Below are 27,326 nucleotides of genomic sequence, written 5' to 3' on the forward strand. Positions count from 1 at the left end.
ACACAACATTTCAGAGTTACTTAGTAGTTTGACAAGAGACAGAGCATGTGCACATTTAAACTTAAAGCAGAATTTTGTGCCTGTTGCTTAAGTGTTCTTTGTTCAATGTGCTCTTAAAACCATCAAATAAAAGTACTTCTCGACTCGTCGTATTTTTGACCCTGCACCTTAAATAATCTGTATCAAAGTTATTTTTTCTTGAAGTTTCTCCCTAAGTACCTTCATCACCCATGAGATCTCTCTTTAATTTTAACTCAGGCTGAATGAAAGTATTTTCACGTTTATGTTTTTATTTCCTTATGAAGGCTGATAGGAAGAGCTTTGTCCTTAGGTTTACAGTTTTAATGTGCAAAGCAAACAACCTCACTTTCTGAGCCTCACCCCACTGTTGACCAGCTTGTTGTATTCGCTTTTCCTTCCTCCTCTTTTCTTTCCCCCTACTCTCTACCCTGCTCTGTTGATATTGGATATAATGGTGGATCAGAGGGGTGGTAAGGCATAAAACCAAAGAGAAGTATGAGATGGGTTGAGGGTTAAATACCATCTGGCAGGCCAACCACGTATAACTAGGCATCAGAATTTTACCAGCCACACTTACTCATCTCAGGAAAAGCCATCAGTCATTCAAAGCATATCATCTTCTTTTCCCTGAAATTTTACTTATATCTTAATATTGTCATCCAAAATTCCACTTCTCATTTCTCCCTTGAAGGTACTGATTGAGTAAGGGGTCCGGATAGGAAGAAAAACTCATATTAATGTTGGCTTGAAGAAAAAATAGGCTTATAGTTACCAAATTATTACAGTGAGTCCCAAAGGTGGAAGCCAAAAATTCTTAAGGTTTTCTTACTGACGAAGGAATTTAAGCACTTTACCAAGGATGTTACAGAGAGAGTTGAAACAGCTTCCTTGACAGCCAGTTAGTGTGTATAGCTTCAAAATTAATGACTATATTTCCCAAGAGATAGGATTAACCTTCATGGCAACTTGTTACAAACCAGTTAGGACACTTTTATGATGACAAGATACGGATCAGCCATAAGTCAGACAAAAAAGGGCCTTTAACCCAGTAGGAGTTAGGATTTATAGTCTGAGTATCTCCAAGTCCTAGGTATTGTAACAACCCCTCACCTATCTTACAGCTGTAACTCTCTAATATAGATCTCTGAGTAACCAGCATGCATCATATTTCTCCCCACCCAATCCTTTATAATGATAATTTGGGGAAAGGACCAAATATCCTTAAAGTTCTCACAGACTGTTTAATACATTTGGGGGTATGTGATTATATATTGATAAATGCTTCAAAAGTACGAGGAAAAATAATGAGGAGCCTGAAAGTCTTCCATCATAAGGTTTAGGGTCAAGGATGAATGTTTCATTACTTGGTAATAAAAAAAAAAAAGCAATTATGTACTTTGGCAGGACCGTCTGAACACCCTGATTTATAGCTGGGTGCTTCTGCTGTTTCCCCACTCCTGTCCTCCCCATGCTGGTGGTTGAGAGCCCCTCTGAGCCTACTGATTTCATTATTTCACACGTTCCCTTTATTCTTTGCCCTGCACCAAGATCTGCTTTTCTTAAAATGGTCCCCTTGCTTTCCTGGCTTCTGATGGTCTAACTGTCAACCTCCTTCCTCCTCCCTCTAAGGCAGCGGTTCTCAACCTGTGGGTCGCGACCCCTTTAGGGGTCGAACGACCCTTTCACAGGGGTCACCTAAGACCATCGGAGAACACATATATAATTACATATTGTTTTTGTGATTAATCACTATGCTTTAATTATGTTCAATTTGTAACAATGAAAATACACCCAGCATATCAGATATTTACATTATGATTCATAACAGTAGCAAAATTACAGTTATGAAGTAGCAACAAAAATAATTTTATGGCCGAAACCGGTTTGGCTCAGTGGATAGAGCGTTGGCCTGCGGACTGAAAGGTCCCAGGTTCGATTCCGGTCAAGGACATGTACCTGGGTTGCGGGAACATCCCCAGTGGTAGATGTGCTGGAGGCAGCTGATCGATGTTTCTCTCTCATCGATGTTTCTAACTCTCTATCTCTCTCCCTTTCTCTCTGTAAAAAATCAATAAAATATATTTAAAAAATAATGATAATTTTATGGTTGGGGGTCACCACAACATGAGGAACTGTATTAAAGGGTCGCGGCATTAGGAAGGTTGAGAACCACTGCTCTAAGGCTTTTGCTGTACCTGTCGCCCTCAGCTGGAAGATCCTCCCACTCCTTGGAGCCAGTTCACTATCAGTTGTTGGCTTTCTTTAAGACCAACATCATAAAAGAATCTTTAGGTTTGAGCCCTGGTTTCATCAATGACTGGACCCGTGATTCTAGACAAGGTTCTTAAACTTTAATTTTTCTTGGTTTTCTTTCCCTTTGACAACTCAGTCTGAGCTTTTGATGTTTGCATTTACTGTTTATTCCCACCTTTACTGATACTCCATTTTTTTCTGTTAAGACTATACGCTACGAACTCCATGGAAGGTCAGCACACAATAGGACTGAGTTGTAGAGAGAAACAAATGCAAGGCAGAGAGGAAGTTATTATGAATTAGAACACAATTCATTAAGAGTTCTTGTATGCCTAGGCCTAGCCAGTTTGGCTCAGTGGATAGAACATTAGACTGCAGACTGAAGGGTCCCAGGTTTGATTCCGGCCAAGGGCACATGCCTGGGTTGCAGGCTCGATCCCCAGTGGGGCGTGCAGGAGGCAGCCAATCAATGATTCTCTTATCATTGATGTTTCTATCTCTCTCTCTCTCCCTCTCCCTTCCTCTCTGAAATCAATAAAGAAGTATATATATATATATATATATATATTTTTTTTTTTTTTTTAAATAAAAGAGTTCTTGTAAATTTCTAGCAAGAAAGTTTTGAGGATAATAAAAACTTAAAATGTTACATAAAATACTACATCACTTAGCATTAGGATTCAATCACATTTTCAGAAAACTCAAATAGAGTTGGCCTTCACGTAAAAGAAGTCCAGAGGTAAGTAGTTCAGGGCTGGTTGTGCAGTTCCCTGATCGTTAGTGCTGGCGTACATGCCAACACTCTCCTCATGGTCACAAGATGCTCCCTAGTGCTTCAGTCATTACATCCAAGTCCTGAGGTGGAAGAAAATGGATGTCAAGAGCACGTATCTCTCAACCTAATCAGCCCCCTTTGAAAGAGCTTCCCTAGCTTCCATCTGTTTAGCTTCTGCTTATAATTCCTTGAACACCCCTAGAAGCCAAGGAGTTTAGGAAAGGGAGTCTTTAAACTGGGGACATGGCCATTGCAAATAACATCAACATTTCTTACTAGGGAAGAGGGAGGAGTAGATATTGTGTAGGCAACTCACAGTCCCTTCCACACAGCAAACTAGGGCAGAGCTCACCTGATGATGGCTCCCCTCTAGTTTAGCTAAACAAACTCATGTCTTTTCTATTTAAACTACTTTAGTGTCTCCTAACTTCCCATAAGCTTACAGCTAAAGTTTCATACTATCTTATTAATACTTCTTATTGGGTTCCTCATTTCTTATTCCTTGCTGAGGTTCTGCTCTACACAGTATGGAGTAGTTGATAGAATCAGGTTAGAATCCCAGCTGTGCCACTTACCAGCTGGTGACTCTGGCAGGTTACTGAAACTTGTAGGCCAAATAGGGACCAGTATTATTATTATAAATAATTTTTTTTGGCTGAGACAATTTTAAAAAATTCAAGTGACACATCACATGCTTCATGCAAAGACAAGAAGACCTACTCAAAACATAATAGTTCATTCACTTTCTTGACCAATAAGAACAGAAGTGCCCGCATACAGAACAAAGGAAATCATATGTTTAAGAAACATTTTTCTTTTCTTACTTGATTAATAATAAAAGTCACTTGAGCTATTCTCTTTACATCCTAGTCACAACTGAATTTTAAGAAAATCTAGGTCATTTTGATAACTCTATGTCAATACTGCTTTTTTTTTTGCTAATAATTGCAAGATCAGGAATACTCCTTCATTACTTTCTTCTTTAGGTTTGAGAAAAGCCCAGTGTATTTATTCTCTGGGAATAGAGTGTGAAATAATCTTTTTCCTAAATGAAAACCTCCTTTCTATGGTTCTTTCTTCTGAGGCTTCCCTTTTCTGACCCCTGCACTAGAATAATTTCCTCTGGGGGATCCCTCTTATCCAGGGGAATTGGAGTGAGGTTGTTCCACATGAGCTGACTTCAGTTCATTTTCTTAGGCTCAGTTGAATGAATGGCTTCATAAGTTGTCCTTTCAAGGGATAGACGTATTTTTATACAAAACTGGCATATAAGTAGCCACCTGATTTTTTCATACAATATAATGAGGCTTTGACATTCCATTGATTTGGTACCTAAATGCATCAGCACTCAATAAATGTTTATCGGATAGAAGGATAGCAGAATAAAAGAAAGGGAAGGAAGGAAAGTTAGCAAAAAGATCCTCCCCCCCTATCCCCCCGGGGATTGGTTTGAATTTTAATTGGGAAAATAAATTTAATATTTTTATACTTGGGGACCCAGAATATAACTTATGATGACTTAAGAAGTTAACTTTCTTTTAAAAAATATATTTTTATTGATTTCAGAGAGGAAAGGAGAGAGAGAACATGATAGAAACATCAACAATAAGAGAGAATCATTGACCAGCGGCCTCTTGCATGCCCCCTACTGGGGACTGAGTCCGCAACCTGGGTTTATGCCCTGCAACCCGGGCTTGTGCCCTGACTGGGAATTGACCTGGTTCATAGGTTGACACTCAACCACTGAGCCACACTGGCAGGGCAAGAAGTTAACTTCCTTTATTTGCATTTTAATGACAAAGACACTCATTGGACGAGGCCCAGAGAGAGTATTTTACCTATATTTTATATATGTTTTATCTTAAAAGAATCTATAAAAAAGCTTCTGGTTATAATACTCATAGCATGTATGCATTTGCATTTTGCTTCTCGACAGATCTTTTGAGATTGCTTGCTGAGCACACATTTTTCCCTATGCTGATTCTTAAATTCTTGGTAATTTCTTTGGTAGCTGTAATAATAAGAGACTAGCTTTTAATTCAGCGAAGGAGGCTGAAAGTGAACCATCAGAAATAAGATTGACCATATACAACAATTGGGGGACAGTGTTTGTTCCCAGATTTCGTATGAACATGCATTACCCTGCCAACAAAAAGAAAAACAAGAAACCAGAGAGGACTAGGGGAGGAAGCGCAGGTGGCCGCCAGCCTGTGCAGGTGGAATCCTTTTGGTTGAGCCAAGTTCATGAAGGGAGAAGAGCAGATCTTGGTTTGAGACCCAAACCAGGTAAGTACAAGTGAATAAGAACAAGTTTTCAGGATCTCAGGGCCAAGCAGACAGTGGTCTGTCTAGAAGCAAAGATCTCTCCAGAAGCCAAATGCAAAGATGTGGAGGTGCTGAACTTGCCTAAATTGTTGGGGTTGGGGGAGGGAAGGTGGTATAATGGGTAATTTGTTTTCCTTTTCTGCTTTTTGGTATTACCTATATTTTCTTTAATAAATATGTTACTAACATGGGGGGGGGGGAAACCCCTAGTTTCATGTACTATTATTACTGACTAAATTTTAAAATCAATATGGATTTGCTCTCTTTTTTTCAAAGTACTAACATATACATTTTGTTAGTATATGTTAGTAATGGCATCCAATTTGATGCAGATATTTCAAAGTTTGAGTAACTTAATGAATAAGGTTTAGTAGACGATGCAAGTTATCCCTCTTTTTATAAAATATATTTTATTGATTTTTTACAGAGAAGAAAGGAGAGGGATAGAGAGCCAGAAACATCGATGAGAGGGATTGATCAGCTGCCTCCTGCACGCCCCCTAGTGGGGATGTGCCCACAACCAAGGTACATGCCCTTGACCGGAATCGAACCTGGGACCCCTGAGTCCGAAGGCCGATGCTCCATCCACTGAGCCAAACCGGTTCGGCCAAGTTATCTCTTTTTTTCCATAGGGAACTGCTCCTCACTTCAATACCTTATCATTAAATACAGGCACACTTATGTCAATATGATTTATGGCATTCTTAGCCCTCCCTCGACATCAGTGGGAAAGGAAGGGCAGTTCATTAAATGGTGCTAGAGAAATTGATTATTCACATAAAAATAATGAAAATAGATCTGTACTTATTTCATACACAAAAATCATTTGAAGGTGACCTAAGGGATAGAAATATAAAAGGCACGACTTTTAACCATTTGGAAGAATAGCTTTATGACCTTGGAGGAGGGAAGGATCTTGAGAGAGATGCAAAAAGTGCTAGCCAGAAGCAAGGGACTGGCCACTGAGCTCCCTCGAAATCAAGGATGTTAAGTCATCCAAAGGCATCACTAAAAGCCAGAAACTTCGAGCAACTATTTGCCATACTTATAACTGGCAAATAATAAATAAACAGGGACTCATTCTTTAAAAAAAAATGAGACCTCACTTCATCAAAAGACACTGTAAAACGAGTGAAAGAATAAGCCGCAAATACTGGGGAAAGGTACTTGCCACATGTATAACAGACAAATTAATAATGGGGAAAAAGCAGTCTTTTTTTTGAGAAAAAGAGGAGAGGGAAAGCCTTGAATAGAAACTAGATGGAAGTGGAAATGTGAATGGCCAATAAAAATATGAAATGTTTAACTTTATTAGTAATCAGGGAAATGCAAATTAAAACCACCTTTACATTCTCCAAGGTGGCAAAAACTTTAAAAGTCAACAGTAAAGATATGGAGCAACAGGAACTCCTAGGCACTGCTGGTGGAGAGCTCTGCATCTGTGTGTAAATTACAACCCTGCCATTCACCTCCTGGCTCACACCCTAAAGCAGTGGTTATCAACCCTTCCTTACATTGAATCTCAAAACGAGCATGTCAGAGATACTTAGGCTGGCCCTTATCCCAGACCAATGGTTACCACATTGTGTGCCTAGGTGCCCAAGAGCACCACCACAAACCCATAGAGAACCGTGGGATATGTTACATGTTCGAGGGGAACACAGTGATTCTTGGCATTTGTTGACATTGTGTAAACTACCAGCTCAAGATAGTTCAGTGCATATTTCGATGTTAGACTTGCTACATTTTTTCTATTATGAAATATTTTGCTTAGCTAGATTTTCAGTGGTTCTAATAAAAAGCAGAGACCATGTGAAAATCATTGTGGAAGCATTAGCTATTGTTATTAATATTGTCAGTAATTAAAATTCTCATTTGAATATTTTAAACTATGGTCATATAATTTCAAACTAACATTAACTTACTCTGTTATTTTATTTGTCATACATTTTTATAAATTTTAAGAATTGTAGTGGTTATCTCTGGCATCATCCAAACCATGTTTCCAAAAATTCTAACGAGATTGATTAGCAAACTTATTTCATGGTATAAAAATTATATTGTATACAAATCATTTTGCAGTGCACTGAAACGGTCCTCGGTAACAGATACCTAATATTTTTAAATGAAAGTGATATATAATTAATTTCTTAGAGACCCTGAAATTAAAAAGTATGCCTGTAAGGAATCATCGGCTCAAACTTCCTTAATAGTCTTTCTTGTATGGTGCTCTCCCAGAGAAATGCCAAATAAGTAGATTATTCTATGCCAATTTTTTTTTCCTATGGGAAGTGGGGAAAATATCTCTCAGTATTATGTCATTGAATTAATCAGACCACTGTGGACCTTTTTATTTATCCATTTATTAGTTTTCATCAGATATTTTGAGCATCTATCCTAAAAACCAAAGGGTGTTCTTAGGCCCTAGAGATGTAATAATAAATCATAGATAGGTAGAAATACAGTATGTTATTCACAAGAATGATGCCTTGTAGCCACACGATATGGTGATTAAACCAGTTAAGGATTTATAATAGATTGTTAAAAAAAAAAAAAAACTATAGTCAGACTCATCAAGTTAAAATGCACATTTTTTTATTTTTATGATAAGTGAGAAATGGTTTAAAAATGCAAAATGAAAATAAAAAACTGGTAATCAAATATTCTGTATTTCCCAGATGGATTGAATTTATAATTGGGGAGGTGTTAGGTTAAAAGCCAGAAAAGATGGGGGAGGTTAAGAAATAAGTTGAAAATTCTCACTAAAAAGATAAAACTGAATTCTTTGCTAAAGTAATCCTTAGAGCCTATATCTTGAGAAAAGTGTGGGTTTTTTTTTTCCTTTTTAATGGCTTAAGAACATACATCAGAGCTCCCTTTTTGGAAACACATTTGGTGTTTCTGAAATGTGTAAGGAGCTGCTCAGCATAAAGAGATGAACAGCCTCCTGGGAAACCTTCCCCCAGTGGCCGCACAGCCTGCCAGTGTCAGGTCTGAGACTTCCAAAGGTCAGGAGAGAAGGGTGGGCACTGATAGTTAATAAGCATCTCCTGTGTCGCAGGCATTTTGCTGTGGATTTTATACCTCATACCTGATAGTCTTACCTTTTAAGGACCAATCTGTTCTTACCTTTAAGGCAGACGTTACTATTCTCATTTTACACTTGTTGTAACTGAGATGTAGAAATTCGAAAATCTTGCCAAAGATTTCAGAGGAGGCAGATTTAAACCCAAATGCATGCAATTCCAAAGCACGGCTTCTTCCTACTTTTATAAAAACCAATAATTATTGGGCACTTACTATATTTGTAGCAAGACTGTTCTAAGTGATACAATAGATTTTCTCTTTCAAGCCTCACAACAGTGCAATGAAATAAAAATTTAACATTATATATATATATATATATATATATATATATATATATACATATATATATATATATATATATATTTCTTTTCATTTCAGAGAGTGGCAGGGAGAGGGAGAGAGCTACACTGGCTGAGCAAAATAGAAATTATTCCCATTTTGCAGATAGAAAACGGGCACAGAATGTTAAGTAACTTGCTCAATGTCATACAATTAGTAAGTGGCAAAGTTAGTCCAACTCAGTAGCATATACTTTTTCCTTCTTTTGCCTGTTGTGAGTACAAGTGCCCTTTTCAGGGATCAGGCTTGATTCTAATTGTCAGGGAAACCTTTGACTTCTAATGTTTAAGCATATGAGTCATGGAAACGGATTTCTCCCAGTTGGGTACTTTTGGGTTGTCTTACCTCCAATGGTCCCTTTTTTTCTAATTGGATCATACCCTCCAGGACATTTCGCTGCTGGAATATAGCAGTTTGGGAAATGCTTCTTAGTCAGTTCTAACAAGTTTAGCTCAAACTCCATTCTTTTTTTTTTTTTTAAATATACAGCGGGGCCTTGACTTACGAGTTTAAATTCATTCTGAGACCAAGCTCGTTAACTCAAAAAATTGGCTGAGAGACAACTGGTATCTCAAAAAACTCGTTAGTTGGGACACTCGTAAGTCAAGGCCCCCCCCCCCCCCCCCGCTGTATTTTATTGATTTTTTACAGAGAGGAAAGGAGAGGGATAGAGAGTTAGAAGCATCGATGAGAGAGAAACATTGATCAGCTGCCTCCTGCACACTCCCCACTGGGTATGTGCCCGCAACCAAAGTACATGCCCTTGACCGGAATCGAACCTGGGACCCTTGAGTCCGCAGGCCGACGCTCTATCCACTGAGCCAAACCGGTTAGGGCTCAAACTCCATTCTTTATTAAAATTTTATTTTTATTGATTTCAGAGAGGAAGGGAGAGAGAGAGAAGAGAGAGAGAGAGAAACATCAATGATTAGAGAGAATCATTGATCGGCTGCCTCCTACATACCCCACATTGGGGATCAAACCTGCGACCAAGGCATGTGCCCTGACCGGGAATCAAACCGAGACCTCCTGGTTCATAGGTTGACACTCAGCCACTGAGCCACACCGGTCAGGCTCACACTCCATTCTTTTACATGGACTTTTCTTAAGACTTAATTTAAAACATTATTCAAATCATTTGGTGGGATCATAACTCATATTCTTTCTACTTTAAAAGTATTTGAAGTAGATTAAAGTGATATAATGGGAGTAAAAACAATTAAGAACTCAAAAGTATACAAAAAACAGGAGATAATTATACCAGAGACTTAAGGTATTGTAATTAACTGCTACAGGGCATATAATGCTAAATTTCCTGGTAGCTGAGGCAACAAAGAAATATAATTGGTCAAAAAATGTTTATTATATGTTCAAAGAAGGAAAAATCATGCATTGGGGAGGATGAATTTCAGTGACAGGCTATTTGCCAACCCTGTACTTCTACAAGTTAAATCATGTCCACATATTCCCTGAAGCACCCAGATCTTAAAGTGCTGTGGTAGAGACTTTACAGAACTGCCACTGATAGTCTATATAGAAGCACCATGGCTATCTGTAATTCTTGCTTAGCAACACTTAAATGTAGGCTTGGTCCTCTGGGGAAAGGTCAGGTTCTGGCTCCCTCCCTCCTTTGTCCAGGTGTCTGCTCAGAGCAGGTGTCTGTCTGCTCACAGACATCTTCTCTGACTGTCCTCACTAATGAGGCTCTCTCTCTGTGCACCTGTTCTACTCTCTCTCCCCTGGACTATCCAACACCGTAGCCACTAGCCATATGGGACAATTAAAATTAATTACATAAAATTAAAAAGTCAATTCTTTGGTCACACTAGTCACATATCAGGAGCTCAGGAGCCACTTGTGGGGCGTGGTTATTATACTGGATGACAGTTACATCATCCCAGAGAGTTTTGTTGGGCAGTGCTATTTTATACTCTTACCCTGGCTTTCATTTTCTTTTTAGAACTTTCCCAACATTATGCCACACACTGGCAGGTTTACTTATGTTCCACTAACATGTATGCTCCCAATAGAAGAGGTTTTCCCCCCTAGAACATTGCTGAATGCTCAGTGTCTAAAGCAGTATCTGTTACAGTTCTCTGTAAATACTGTTGAATGAATGAACAAATGAATGAATGAATGAATTTTAGTATTTCAAATAAAAAATATTTTGTCTAACGTCCATGGGTGACCCAATACACTGTTCTCCCACAAATTTTAATGAAAATTCTGTAACCAAGGACATGGACTTTAAAGATAATGTTATTATTAAATATGCTAGCCAAACTTTTATTTCTTTTATCTTTCATATGATGAAGGATAGTAAGTATGAAAGTTTTGCTTAACAGCTAACATATTGTCCTGAACATAAATGTTAAAAATATCAATTTTCTTTGGATTCTGAAGTCATGTGAGTGGAAGGAGAAAAAACAAGATACTTATTATAGAGCTAATTGGACTTTGCCACGTTATTTACAGCAACTGTGACACATGGCAGTGGAATATAGTAAAGCAGTATTGTGTACTTGTAGCTACACACATGAGGAGAAATCATAGTGCATTCTATAGAAATGTCAGTTTACCTCAGTTATTTTTAAATAAAACTTATCCATGAAATGATTGCAGTGTCTAAAAGGAATTTGCTATCTGGACAAAATATAGCTAGAAGCATGACTACCTTAGGGTTGCCTATAAATAGACATCGGAGCTAGTTTTGTGAATTCTGCCAAGGATGCAGCTTCAATAGCCTCAAAAAAGATTGTTTCTCTTGGGCTCAGCATTGTCAGGATATACTTGGACTGGTGACGGAGGAGGGAGGTACCCGACAGAGCCAGGGTGTCTGATAGTCAACCTTCACAATTAGGCAAATGATAGGTGGCAGTTGGCCGTCATGCCCAATTTCAGTTACTGACAACTAGGAATTAGGTAAAGTAGGGGCGTTTTCTCCTTCACCCTCTTTCCAAAATGCAGATATTTTCTGAGTAGTGTTATCAGTAAATTTGGAAATGCAGATTATTGGGCATTTATCTGTAGGCTGTACAGGATTGGTGTTATTTTTCTATTTTAAGTAAAAATGTCCTTGCATAACCTTTCATCCTTTCATTGGTTTTAAAATCAGGTCCAGTGAAGGACCAAATTCTTCATTTAAAAATGACTAATTTTGAAAACCCATATGTTCAGTTAAGGTTTCTAAACTGCAGTAAATATGAATTAAAGATTCATCAAAATTGTTATATTTGCAATTTTAGTTTTTGGTACTTTTTGGGGAAAATCTATTCTGTGAATATATATGAAATTTAAAGCTTTCCACTGGTGCAGGATCCAGATATGTTCATTGCTGTTAAGACCTTAGGGGTTGTTTTTAGCCACCAGGAGACCATTCCCTGTGTGCTGAGAATAATGTGAGAGCCATAGACTGTCTGAGTCTATTGATTTGACTCAGGCAAAGTAAAGAAAATGGCCCTGTGGAAGTTCTTTGTTACATAGAAGCAAGGAAGTAGTTGTGAAAAGGAAACTAGCTGAGGGTTTGACACACAGTTCATGCTCATTTTATTTTATTTGTTTAAAAATTTTTATTGATTTTAGTATCAAATTGTCCTGATACTTGACTATAGAATCAGGGTTCCTTTGCTGGGGAGAGTCTGCTGAAGACTTTCCCAGGTCACATGGGGAGATTGTTTCCAGAACTCTTTCCCCTGCCCTCAAAGGCTTTTTGATGTAGTGAATCCGGACTTGACCTCACAGAATCTGACCATTACCGATGGAAAAGTAACGTAAACATCATTTCCAAAAATAATTTTTCATCTATTCATGAGTCAGTGTGCTTTGTACCACATGTGGAAATTTGGCTTCTCAAATAATTTCTGTCCAGAGTCTGAAAGCCTAACACCAGCAGTAGCTCGCTCTGTACGGGTGAACATCGGTCCTGGAATATTTCTTCCTTAGTGGATGCTTAGTAACCATCCTTTAACTTTGATCCATGTCGATATTTTAAGGGAGATAGTTTATGGAGACATGGGTTTTCAGGTTAGTATTTTTTAAAATTTCTGTTTCTATGAGTTCAATTTGGAGAAGAGTGCCAGATTGTCTTTAGAATCACTAACTCAAGCTGTCTCCTCCTGACTTTTACGATGTCCTTATAATGGCTAACACATACCTTTTCTGCCTTCAGGTTTGTAACAAGTGTGAAACTGAGTTTCAAAGGTTCATTCCTGCCTTATTTCCCCATTGACTATACATAGCCCAGAAGCATCATCTTACGACATTTTAAATCTCAAAATGTAATAGCACACGTTACAGAATAAAGCCATAGTACTTCTAACTGAAAATAGTATCCCTTTGGAGTTTGCGCACATACATTTTTTATAACCCTATGTGCCAGTATTTTAGCAGCTCTATCTATTTCTTTAGGGCAGAGATTATACTTACTTATTCTCAAATAACTCTAGACACAGAAAAAAAGTTGTAAAAATACTACACTGAATTTCATTGTACCCTTTACACAGCTTCTCCAAACGTTAACATCTTACATAATCATAATCTAATTATGGAAACAAAATGGACATTGATATAATAATATTAACCAATAGGAGTAATTTATTTCAGTTTTTCCAGTTGTTTTATATTGTCTTTTTGTAGGTCCAGGACCCCAAAGTGCATTTAATTGTCATGTTTCCTTATTCTCATCTAGTCTGGAGGAGTCTTTTCCATTTTTCCTAACTTCAATACTTGGGAGAGTCCTGGCCAGATATTCTGTAGAATGTCTCCCAGTTTGGGTTTATTTTATTTCTTTACGCTAAGAATTGGCTTATGCATGTTTGGCAAGAGTATCACAGAAGTGATGCTGTGCTCTCTCAGTGGATTATATCAGAGGTACATGATGACAATATGTCTCATTGCTTGTAGTCTAATTATTGGGAAAAGATGCTTTAAGACTATGCAGATGTCCTATTTCTCATCATACTTTTTGCCTGTTAATTTTATATTCCACTGATAATTCTTTTTTAAAAAAATATATTTTATTGATTTTTTACAGAGAGGAAGAGAGAAGGATAGAGAGTTAGAAACATCCATGAGAGAGAAACATCGATCAGCTGCCTCCTGCACACCCCCTACTGGGGATGTGCCCGCAACCAAGGTACATGCCCTTGACCGGAATCGAACCTGGGACTCTTCAGTCCACAGGCCGACGCTCTAGCCACTGAGCCAAACTGGTCAGGGTTCCACTGATAATTCTTACCTGCAACAGTTATTACTTGGTGTTTGCCAGATGGTGTTTCCATCATTCCTTCAAATTTATTAATTAGAATTCTATAAGAGCTATTTCTTCCCTCATTTGTTCAGTTATTATATCAATGTGGACTCGTGGATATTTACTTTATTCTATGTATCATAATTCATTACTACATTTATTTTGTTGCCCTCATTATCCCATCTTTGGCCATGGGAGCCCCTTCAGGTAGGCTCTTGTGTCTCTTGACAGAGCCCCATCATTTAAAAAAGGTATTTTGTTACTTAATCTTTTGGTACCACAAGATGTACCAAGATCATTTTGCTCCAGCCCAAGAATTGGTCATTTCTCCAAATACCTCTAGTTCTTTTCATTGGAGATTGATATTTAGGAACAAAATTTGGGTGCAAGGGATGCTCATTGCTACTGATATGTCATTACTTCTATGCCCTCGCAGTTGAGAAAGCTAGGAAGTATGTATATGTATGTAAACACATATAAACCCCTCTCTTCCTCTGTCTGTCTGTCTATCTATCTATCTATCTATCTATCTATTTATCAATCTATCAATATTTATCTACCTATTAAAGACTATAAGTTCATCCTGACTTTTCTAATTGGAACCCAATACCACTAGTTTCCTTCTAGTCGTCCCCCCTTCCTTGTTTGCAACTTCTTTCTCCAACAGTGAGAGATCTGGCTTTCATTATCTGTATTATATTTAATTATTTGCTCAACTCTTGTTTACATCTAAAGAAGTTTCAGCCCTAGCTGGTTTGGCTCATTGGATAGAGCATTGACCTATGGACCAAAGGTTCCCTGGTTCAATTCTGGTCAAGGGCACATATCTTGGTTGCAGGCTCCTCCTTGGCCCAGGCCCTGGTTGGGGCTCATGCAGGAGACAACCAATTGATGTGTTTCTCTCACATAGATGTTTCTCTCTGTCTTTCCATTTCTATTCGACTCTCTCTAAAGGATCAATGGAAATGTATCCTCGGGTGAGGATTAACAACAACAAAAAGTTTCAGAATTGTGATTTCATAATTCTTGTGAGGGAAAAATATATGAACTAGACAGTAGTGTTCGGGTACAGTTCGTTTTGTGTTTAGCTTTGTAATATATAGTAAAGATACTGATTTCCAAAATTTATTCAGATTGGGTCTTTTCTTCTCCACCCCTTTTAGTGTAATTATGTTGTTCATTTGCAATACAGCTAGGATCATTGGTTGTCTGTGCTCCATTTGGGTTCCCCTGACACATGGAGGTTGATTTTAATTATCATTTATTGGGGAGGTATGTGAAACATTACTTTAGTTCTAAGAGTCAGAATCATATGAGAAGGCATACTCAGAAAAGTGCCACCCCCACCATTTGTATCACATTTCATTCCCCCATTCTTTCTACCCCCTTCTCACTCACCAATTTCATTAGTTTCTGATTTATTATTCTGTTTTTCTTTTTTGCAGAAATAAGTAGCTACCTATATGTCTTCTTATACATTGACTATATTTCAAGTCTTTTTGTGGTACCAGGCAATTTGAACGCTGTTTGATGATTTTTGTCATAAGGGCACTACTGCTCAAGATTGGTATATCCTTACTGCTAATATATTAGAAAGCTAATGAAATTATTGCTTTCTTCCTTGAAAAGCATGTTGGGGATGTTTTTCTAGAATGAAAATGAGAACATGAATTTGGATGAGCTCATTAGCACTGAACTATCTATTTCTTAGGATTTTTTTTTTTTAAAGGTAACTTAAAGCAAGCAGCAATGTTTAAGCAGCAATGTTTGTCAGGTTTTCTTTAGCCCATTATATATATATATTTATATTTATATATATTTTAGCAAGACATTTAAAAATTATTTTTCCTTATTAATTGAATTTGAATTAAGTATCAATGAAAGCTGCTAGACTGTTCTATAAAAAATGTAGTTTTGCTTCTGGAGGTCTTGCAGATCAGCTCTTCTTACAAGCAAAGCATTTCCCCAAGCCTGTTTACTAGCATTCTTATGGGGCATTTCACTGTGTACTGTTTTTCTTTTCAAATGCTCTGCAGGCCTTTGGGCAGTCCTTCTCCATCCACCGGAAAGTTGCTGAGGATGGAGAGACTCGGGAGGAAACGCTGCTGCAGGAGTCAGCCTCGAAGGAAGCTTACTACCTGGGGAAGATCTTGGAGATGCAGAACGAACTGAAGCAGAGCCGGGCCGTGCTCACTAACATACAGGCAGAGAACGAGAGGCTCACCACGGTGGTGCAGGACCTGAAGGAGGTAAACAAGCGCCCTGCGAGCAATCTGGGGCGAGAGAAATAGGATCAAGTTCTATCAGAGGAGCTGTATTAAGCAAGAGGCACCTAATTCCGATGCCGGCACTTTTCCTGCAATTTTAGTGAAATGGCAGCGTGTTCTGAGATGAGCTTCTCTCTTAATTGTTTGTTAAGAATTAAAACCTTTGTTTATTGAGTATTTGGGAAGTGGGCTTGCTGCTTCCGCAAAGGTGTTTAAAAAATATAGTACTTGGCCGGTGTGGCTCAGTGGTTGAGTGATGACCCATGAACCAGGAGGTCACTGTTTGATTCCCAGTCAGAACACTTGCCCAGGTTGCAGGTTCAATCCCCAGTGGGGTGTGTGAGGAGGCAGCCAATCAGTGATTCTCTCTCATCATTGATGTTTCTATCTCTCTCTCTCCTTTCCTCTCTGAAGTCAATAAAAATATATTTAAAAAATACATGTAGTGACCTTAACACTTCTCTCCCGTTTCCCTATTGTAATACGCTGTGGAGAAGAATGGTTGGCTGTGATGCTCTGTGTCGGCACTGATTCAAAATGACAGTAAGGTTAGCTCAAGACTCTTTGCACTGGGCAAAGAGACATTGGGGGAGTTTTCTTAGAGTCTGGCAATGCAGAACCATAGGCGATTTCTCTGGTTGTAGGCAAGGCAGCAAATTAGAGCTGGTATGAATTAGGCCTGGGAGCCTTCCTTCCTCAGTCTCTGGGCCTCCCCTGGATTCCCTGTTTCGCTCCAGCTTTCCCACAGCTGCATCACGCGCCAGACCGCTTTGGGCCAGGCAGTCAGTCTGCCAGTGATGTCGGGGACACAGTGAGCGAAAGGCAGCTTCATCCACCAAACCCTGTTAAGGACATTTTTGGAAACTTCATATTAAATCATTTACTCCAGTTTTTGATATGACAGCTGCAGAAGAGGTGCTGATGTCCTCGAATCACTACGCCAGTGCAGCAGAGGTTGGCCAGCAGGTGTTAAGTCCACTACCAAGGGGGCTTATTAGTTGAGCATTTTAGTAATAGAAAAAGGTAGGATGAAAAATGTTAATGTTGTGAAATATAATAGAAGTAATTCACTGATGTGTTTCTTAAAATCAGTGACATGTTACAAATAGCGTTTCATTATTTTGAGAGATGTTATCCAGAATTTATTGGAATTTAATCAGTAATTTTCATGTACACGTGTCCATATTATAATGAACTCAATGAATATCTACAGTAAGGTTTCTGCTTTGCCCTGTTCATTATCTTTGGACATACCCAAATGTAGTAGTATGATCTGTGGAGACAGAGAAAGGAGCCAACCAAGTAGAAGTTAGTATTCTTAGCACTTAAGTAATAAGAACGTGAGATAGTTTTCAGGAAGTGATGCCTTGCCTCACTTCCCTTAGCTGCAAACGATTGTTGAAAACCAAACTGCTCTCCAGTTCTTTATCTGATTCATCTCTCTGTGCTGGGCTTGGGGCATCACTTGCTTACCCTTTGTAGTGCCAGCCCTTCCTCCTCCTCCTAAGGAATTACCAGTCCCCCTTCCTATTCCACGCTTCCCTATGAGACGGGTCCACTGCAGAAGGTCATGTAGTGACATAAACTATCATTCTTGATTAAACAAGATATTGAACATCCACAGGGGGCGACCTCAGCAGCTTGAGCAGCAGGTTCACATGGCAAGTTAGCAGAGAGGGTGTGACATGAACAACATGAGGGCCAAGTGCAGGCGCATACAGGCGATTTGTGGAGAACTGTGACCAATGAGCCAAGCAGTCATGATGGCCAGTTGGATGGATCCTCAAAGGTGTACATCCCTACAGTCACAGAGCTGCAGCTGAGGAAGGGGCAGAGAATCCAGAGATGTTTTTCTGTTGAGACAAGACAGCAGTGATTGACAGAGCATCCTCACACTGTGCTTGAGTGTGGTTTCCAATGAGGAGATCTATAATAAGCAGCAGGAGTTGGTAATTATGAATGAGGATACAAGTGAGGAATAAAGTGAGGCATCAAAGGCAAAAAGAATTTGAGGAGTCCTTTATTCAGATCAGTTCTCAAATTTTAGTGACCACCTGAATCACCGAGACAATTCATCAGAGCGTGAGTCCTGGGCCCCACCCCCAGAGGGTCTGGGTTGGTAGGTCTCAGCAGGATTCAAGAATTTTTATTTTTAATAAGTTCACAGCACATGAATCTGTGGCTGTTGCTCTGGAGACCACACTTTGAGAACCACTAATTTAGATGTTTGGGCTAAGCAAAGGCTGGGAAAGGGAGTATCATAGGCTCACAATTCAGGGAGTTGCTGTAAGTACCATAATCTCCTGAATGAATCACTTGGTTATAGTCCTTGGATTTCTGTGCATTTTCAGTAGTTGATTTGCAATAAGAGAATAACTTGTCACATCCAAAATTTTTAATCTCAAATAGCTCAAGGCTATTTAGCTGATGAATGTATTCATTCAGGTTTGTGAGGTAACGAAAAGGGGAAAAAAGGCAAGCTGTTGGTTGGTTTCCCAGTCTTCTGAGTGTGCCAACAATATAATTTATTGATGTTTTCTTTGCAGGGCTAAAAGCTAGTGGTATCACTACACCCCAAGGCCTGCTGTTTTTCATCCATGCCTCATGTTTTAATGTAGCTAATAAGACTATTGGTATTTAGAACTAATTACATTTATAAAATGAGAAAAGGAATACTATTTTTTTGGTATATTGATCCAGACTTTTGATGACTGGTATTAAATTAAAATTCTAGATATGTTTTTATTGTGGGCTCAATTTTATTTATTTTTCGCATTCTGGGCATTGACTGATGTATAGTGATTGCAAGCGAGATCATGAAACGAAAAAAAAATCATGACCTGATGGACCATGAGAAATGGACAAGGGTAACCAATGCAAAATGTAGTAAATCGTCAGCTTGACAGATGCTGTGTGAATTTCATCATTTAGTTAATGGAGTCATTTTTACTTACTGAAAGGACTCATCTCTTACTTCAATAAGATTATTGGTACTGGCAAAAGTATATGTGTGTGTATATGTGGTGTGTGAATTATGAAAGTTTTATACATGTTTGCATGTGTATATGCACATGTCTGTGTGATTACAAGGTCAAATTTTCTTCTATATATGGTAGGTATAGGATAATATAGTGGAAAAAATGGAAAATTTTATGCATTAGAGTTAGAAAATCAATATTTGGTCTCAACTCTGCTAAAAGTTTTAGAATTTTATTCATGGCATTTGTAAAAAGATTATTTTAGTATGTAGTAAATACATAATAAACAAATTGTTGTCATTGGTAACTTTCTGCATATTTCATTAAAATATTGTTGAAGATATCACTTATTATATAGATCAATTTTCTTAAGTTAAAGAAATATTAGATGAATACATCTTTGAATTTGTTACCTTGAAAATTCTTTCTGTTGAGATATGAACCTAGATGTTTCATATAAATCTTCTCATCTTTAAACATTTTAATCAGTCTTATTGTATATATATCTTTAATGGAAAACTGCTTTAAGTAATTTTTTTAAGTATAGGGAGTATAAAAAGAATCGCCCAAGTCAAAGAACCAAATTAGGAGCCAAATTAGGAGTTAATCCTACAAGGGCCAGTGACAGAGGAGGAAAAAAATCTTTGGGATGCCTTGATGGGCATCATTTTGCTGAGAGCTTAATAAGAACAGATAGATTACTATAGTGCCTAAGCAGATAATTATTAAACACGTTGGAATTTCATTTTTTAAATCTCCAAACTATAGGCCTTAACATACTAGACTAGAAGATAGCCCAAATAGGCTTATTTGGACAATATTTATTGAACACTTACTTGGTACTAAGTTAAACTAAAATCCACATTGATGAAAACACAAAATAGGATAGTGAAACTTCTAACACTACTGAGTAGTCTCAATTGTTAATAAGATAAATCAGAATTTACTGCAATATTTACAGAGCATACAATGCACTTATGCCAGTATTCCTAACCAGAACTGGCATTTATGTAAAAAAAGAGATGTCCCAGAAGATGGACCCCTTTGGGTGGAAAGCAGAAGATTGGAGTGGCACACTGGATTATTGACCTTAGTAGAGATTAAGTCTATACTTTAAAGTGCAAATAGCTGAACGTTTTATTGACTGCCAGCAATGTGCCAGCACTGTTCTAAATTCTGATAACAACCCTATAGAGGTAGGTCCTATTATTATATCATCTCACTTTACGGATGGGGCATGTGAATCAGAGAGAGGTCAAGTAACTTGTCCAGAGCACATGGGTGATAAGTGACAATCCAGGATCTGAACTCAGAAAACCTAGCTGTGATCTAGACACCCCCAAGCCATGTCACTATAGTTGCCAAGAGCACAAGTTTCCCTTTTCTGAATCTTGCCTCAAGCTAATGAAATTTCTGGCACAATATCTGAAGCTTTAGCACAATAGCTATATTTCTAACTTGTTGGTAATATTTTACTGGGATATGGCCATTTAATATTTTAAAATATGCCAGTGGCTGAATTTCCAGAAATTTATTATTATTATGCCAACATTTTAGAACTATGTCTATTATATCATAAAGAATCCACATCTATAAACTTTTAGGGTACGAGTGTACCAATAGTGATTATTTGGTTAAGGTTAATAACTCTTTCCCGGTAGACCTGAAAGGTCATGTTGCCTTTTCGCAGACACTTCTGGTGCTACGGAGAAGATGAAGTGTGAGTCCTGCTAAGAAAGGTCTTTTAACTGCCATTTATCTTTGTATCTCCAGTATCCACCACAGTGCCTGGTCAGAAGCAGACATTAAAAATAATGTTTATTGAGTTGAATTGAACTGGAAAAAACAAACAAACAAAAACTACCACTAGATTTGAATTTCAGCTGTGCCACTTACCAGCTGTTGATATGGACAAGTTATTTTTGTTCTCTAAGCTTCACTTTCCTTACTTCTAATATGGAGATGATAATATTAATGTACAGGTCCTATGTCAAATGCCTTGGACAATGGAGATACCAAATTACTGTAATTCCCTGTCTTCCAACTCCCTCCCAAGGCTGCCCTCCCATTGCCTGGCAGCTCTAAGTATTAAACTGCTCCTTTTTCAGTGAAAAGTTGACCCCTGCAATTTTTACCAGCTGGCCATACTTCTAGCCTCTGGATCTATAGAGAACACACTTTAAAAAGTTCCTATTCCACTTGACAATTTTAGTTCATGCCCAACAGCTTCAAATATTTGGAAAGAACTATTTTGTCTTCTGTTTCAGGATAAACATATTTAGACCCATTAGCACGTCCTCATGTAACACAGTTGCAGGATGCCTCAGCATCCTGGTTATGACCATCTTAGACTGGCACCCAGTGTCTCTTAAAAATGGGTCTTTGCTTTTAAAAAGCATGATACTGTTGACTGTCTTTACTCTTGTTGGGAATCCTTGACAATTTAAAATGTTGGACTTAGGTTTTGAGTATTTTGTCTTTGTTTTTTATCTTTTTGGATTTTCAACCTTGCAGTCCTGCATTCATTCATTCAGCAGAGGTCTCCTCGGTGCTTACTTACTATAAGCCAGATGCCTGGGAAATTTCAGTGCCCAAAATTCAGTGTGTAGAAACTATTTCCCTCTACTCTGTAGTATCATAGAAATAGAAAGGGATCTGTTTTAGACAACAAATACCATAGACTGAATGTTGTGTTCTCCCCCAACATTCATATGTTGAAACCTAATTCCTAATGTGATGGTATTTGGAAGTGGGGCCTTGGGGAAGTGATTAGGTCATGAGAGGGAGGCCATCATGAATGGGGTGGGAGTGTCCTTATAAAGGACACTCAGAGAGCTCCCTTGCCCCTTCCACCATGTGAGGACACAGTGAGAAGACATCCATCTGTGAACCAGGAAGTGGGCCCTCATCTGACACAGAACCTGTTGGCACTTTGATCTTCAACTTCCCAGCCTCCAGGGCTGTGAGAAATAAATGCCTGTCGCTTAAGCAACCAGCCTGTGGTATTTTGTTATAGCAGTTCAAATAGACTAGGAAAACATGTAACATTTTGTACAGTAATATCACACACATCTTAGTCTCTCATTAAACCTGCAAATAGGTGGACCTGCTGTGACTGAGTAAATGAAAAACATCATTTAAACAGCAATTAGATGCCATGGACCTCAGCCACCAGCACATATTCACCTTGTTCCATGGAGAGCACTTCAGCCAGTCTTTAAACATCTATTTGCTTCTGTTGTATCAATGGTGGTGTGGTGAGAGTGTAGAATTATAAATCAGGGAATCTGAGTTTAGGTTCTAACTGGACCATTTACTGGTTTTGTGATTAAACTTATTATTTACTATATAAACGTTATAATAACACCTATCCTATTCCCTATGATTTTTATGAAGATAAATATTTTTCATGAAAGTGATTTATAAGGAATTGAGGACTATGTAAGTGTTATTTATTGTTTCAGAGTTTGGTAATCAGACTTATTCACACACAGCAAGGCAGAAACAATAAGTTAGAAAGATACATTGGAGTAGAGGGAGAGGCCCCAGCACCTTCTGACAGTAGCAAGACGTTGTGGCTGACATCCTGGCACCAAAAGAATAAATAGGCCCATAGGTTGGAAGAGGAGAGCTGTCTGGGTGATCTTATTACCAGTGTAAATAACCTTTTATACTGGCTAGTTCTTGAAAGGGTCACTGCATTATTACTCAGTACAATATCAAATGTGCTTACTGATGACCTGTGTCAGGGGGAAAAGATTAAACTCTGTAATTAACGCATCCAATAAATAACCAAGCTTTTCTTATAGTCTTCGTTGTTTCTGGCAGAGTAATTGGTTATTGGGATGAAATTGACATTTTCAACTGACAGATGTTTTTACCGTTCTCTAAAGGCGTGGTGTGGGTACAGCCAGAAAGCTCCGTCCCACTTTCTCTCCTGCTCCCCATACTTGTTGGGGATGGACCTCACACCCCTCTGAAATAATGCAAAGTACCAAACAGTAGAGAATTATCACTGTTTTTAATTGGTTTAAATAAATAATAATATCATAGCTCACGTTTATGATAGTTTATCACATGCGCTTTACATTCATTATCACTTTTAATTCTCTCGAAAAACTTACAAGGCATGTCCTGTTTCTCTCCCCTCTTTACAGGTGAGGCAAAGAGAGCCTAAACAGCGTGTCCAAAAGTAGTGAAGCTGGTGCCCTAAACCAGGCAATCTGACTCTTAACCACGTTAGTGCCTGCTTATTGGCTATTTGATTCCACTAGAGAAATATGTCTTTTGGTTGAAAGTTCTTTCCAACATGTGCTGAACCTACTATATTAGTAAATAAATATCCCTATGAACATCATCAGGAATTTGAAAGCAGGGTTTAAAAATATACAGACAAGTCACCTTTGAATAATTGTGATTTGATTGTGCTTTTGGGAAATATAAGTTACATAAATAGGTTTGTAGGATGAGTTTAATTAATTATAGACTCATAGATATTTTTTTTGGTGGATAGTTCTATGAATTTAACACATATATAGACTCGTGTAACCCCAGCCACAATCAAGATGCAGAATAGTTTCATCACCCCCAAGACCTCCCCTGTATTGTGCTATTCCTTTGTCCTCATACCCTCCCCATCCCAACCTCTGATAACCAATCATCTGTTCTCTATCACCACAGTTTTGTCTTTTCAAGAATGTTATGTAAATGAAATTGTACAATATGTAACCTCTTGAGATTCGGTCCTTTCTCTCAGCATTAATGCCTATGAGATTTCATCTAAGTGGTTGCATTATCAATAATTTGTTCCTTTCTATTGCCAAATAATATTTCACTGTATGGATATACTACAGTTTTGCTCTTTCTTAAAAAATAGATTTTTTATTGATTTCAGAGAGAGGAACAGAGAGGGAGAGAGAGATAGAAACATCAATGATGAGAGAGAATCATTGATTGGCTGCCTCCTGCAAGTCCCACAATGGTGATCGAGCCCACAACCCGGGCATGTACCCTGACCAGGAATCGAACCATGACCTCCCGGCTAATACATAGGTTGACGCTCAACCATTGAGCCACTCTGGCTGGGCTACAATTTTGTTCTTTTTTAAAAAATAATTCATTTGTTGAAGGACATTGGGTTATTTTTGGATTTTAACAATTACAAATAGAGCTGCTACATATGTTCATGTTTGTGAATATTTTTGTGTGAACAAAGTTTTTATTTTTCTAGGGCAAGTAACTAGAAGAGTGGGCATTCTGGGTTAGGTAGTAAGTATATATTTAACTTGTCCAGAGTGGCTATAGCATTTTGTAGTTCCACTAGCCAAGTTCTAGTTTCCCTTCATTCTTCCCAGCACTTGATATTATCTGTATTTTTTAATTTTATTTTAGCCATTCTAATAGGTGTGTAGTGGTATCACATCATGGGATTAGTTTGCATTTCCCTAATGGCTAATAATATCAAACATCTTTTCATGTGCTTATTTGTTTTTCATATAATCTTCTTGATAAAGTTTCTGTTCCAGACTTTGCCCATTTTTTAATTGTATTGTTTCTTTTTTTAGATATATTTTGAGAATTCTTTATATGTGCTGGATTCAAGACCTTTGTTTTTGGATATATGATTTGCAAATACTTTCTCTTAGCTTGCCTTTTGATTCTGTTTTTTAATTTAAATTTTATTTTTAATTACAGTTAGATTCGATATTATTTTCTATAGTTTCAAGTATACGACATAGTGGTTAGAGTCCAGGGGTGGGCAAACTTTTTGACTCGAGGGCCACAATGGGTTCTTAAACTGGACCGGAGGGCCGGAACAAAAGCATGGATGGAGTGTTTGTGTGAACTAATATAAATTCAAAGTAAACATCATTACAAAAAGGGTACGGTCTTTTTTTTCAATAGTTTTATTCATTTCAAACGGGCCGTAGTTTGCCCACGGCTGGGTTAGACAGTCATATACTTTACAGAGTGTTCCCCCGATACTTTCAGTACCCGCCTGGCACTATACATAGTTATTACAATATTATTGACTAATTAGTTCCTAATCCCTTAACATTTTCCATCCAGCTACCCAACCCTTCTCCCCTCTGGCATTCATCAATTTGTTCTCTGTATCTATGAGTTTCTTTCTATTTTGTTTGTTTATTTATTTTGTCCTTAGATCCCATATACAAGTGAAAGCATGGTATTTGTCTTCATTCTCTTAAAAGTGTCTTATGTGGAGCACAAAGTTTTTTTATTTCTATGAAGTCTACTATATAAAATTTTTATGTATTATGTTTTTTATTTATTATATTTTTTTAAATCAGCTTTAAGGAACTTCTCCACCCCAATTCATGAATATATTCTTCTATATTTTTATCTAAATGTTTTATCAAATTTAGATCTACGATCCATTTTGAGTTGACTTTTGTACAAGGTTTGAGGTTTCAGTAGAAGTTCATTTTTTTGGCATATGTGTTCAATTGTCCCATTGCCATTTGTTGAAAGACTATTCTTTCTCCATTGAATTATCTTTACACCTTTGTCAAAGTAATTGGCTACATTTGTTTGAGTTTATTTCTAGACTCCATTCTGCTGATCTATGTGTCTATCTCAACGTGGCTAATACCACATTGTCATGAAGTCAGAGAGGAAATAGGAAGCCAGGTCACTTAGGTAGGGCCTTTGAGACCATTGAAAGGATTTTGGCTTTCACTTTGAGTGAAGTGAAAGCTATTGGAAACTGTTGAGCAAAGGAGAGATGTGACTTTAATGAGCCAGGATAAGAGTAGGAGGTTAGTGCAGTCATCCACATATGAGAAAATGGTGGTTTGGCCAGCATGACAGGAGGAGGTGGTGAAAAGAGGTCACCAAAATTCTGAATATATTTTGAGAGAAAAACCAACATGACTCTCTCATGGGTTGGATATAGAGAATATGAGATAAGGAGGAGAAAAGATAACAGGAAGTCCAAGCATTTTAGCTTGAAAATTGAGATGGGGAAAGCTTCAGGCAAAACAGGTTTTAGGAGAGAAGATCAGAAGTTAAGTTTTAGGCATGTTAAGCTGTAAATTCCAATTAGCCTTCCACATGCAGATGTTGAATGGGTAGTAGAAGATGAGGGCTGAGAGTTTGAGAGAACAATCTGGGGAGAGAAATATAAATTTTGGAATTATCAGCAGATAGATACTAGTTAAGGCTTATCACTGAGATCACCAAGGCAGGATGTGAAAATAGAAAAGAGAAGGGCCCAAGCATTGAGCCCTAGGCTACTTCAGCAGTGAGATGTTGGGGACAAGAAGTGACACTAAAAATAATAGTGAACCTATATGACCCTATTAACCAATGTCACCCCCATAAAATTGTAGTATGATAAAATTAATAATAATAGTAGTTATTATTATTAATGAGGTAGAAAGAAAATAAACAGAGAGTGGCTCCCAGAAACCAAATGAAGAAAGTGATGTCTACAAAGGAAGTGATCAATATTGGAAATGCTGCTAATAATCAAATAAAATGAGGAAACCGAATTGACCCCTGGATTTAGCAAGATGGGGTCATTGGTCCCCTCATTAAGAGAAGTTTCTCTGGAGTGGTGGGAGCAAAAGCCTGATTAGAGTACGTTTCAGAGAGAATTAACGGAGAAGAGAATAGAGGCAACTTTTTCAGGAGCTGGTTTTGTTTACAGAGGACCAAAGAAAGGAGGAGGTAGCTACGGGGCAAAAATAGGCTCAAGGGAAAGGTTTTTTTGTTTTTTGTTTTTAAGATCAACGAAACAATTGTATGTGGGAATGCCGGTTGCTGATGGGTATGACCCAGTGGGGAAGGAAATTTTGATGATGTAAGAGGAAAAGGGGAGCATGCCTGGAGTACTTGATTTCCTTGCGTGAAGAAGAAAGGAATAGGATCTGGTGCAAAAAAGGAGGGATTGCCTTTGGAAAGGAGCAAGGTGTTGCCAACATCTACGGCAATGCCTGGAAAAGTAGATAGTATGTGGATGCAGATGTGGGCACCTTAGCAGGTGTGAATGAAGAGAAGCCTTTGAAAGT

General features: G+C 38.0%; 1 protein-coding gene across 5 annotated transcripts in view; it reads left to right on the forward strand.

The window, feature by feature from the left end:
* Positions 1-27,326, forward strand: part of BICD1 (BICD cargo adaptor 1) — a 209,663-nt gene that overhangs the window by 78,782 nt on the left and 103,555 nt on the right. For all 5 annotated transcript variants that reach the window (XM_059682515.1, XM_059682516.1, XM_059682519.1 and 2 more), the window contains exon 2: positions 16,085-16,297. In XM_059682515.1, the coding sequence (XP_059538498.1) occupies positions 16,085-16,297 (213 nt within the window). The remainder of the gene's footprint in view (positions 1-16,084; positions 16,298-27,326) is intronic.

This window comes from Myotis daubentonii, chromosome 2, assembly GCF_963259705.1.
Source record: "Myotis daubentonii chromosome 2, mMyoDau2.1, whole genome shotgun sequence".
NCBI lineage: Eukaryota > Metazoa > Chordata > Mammalia > Chiroptera > Vespertilionidae > Myotis > Myotis daubentonii.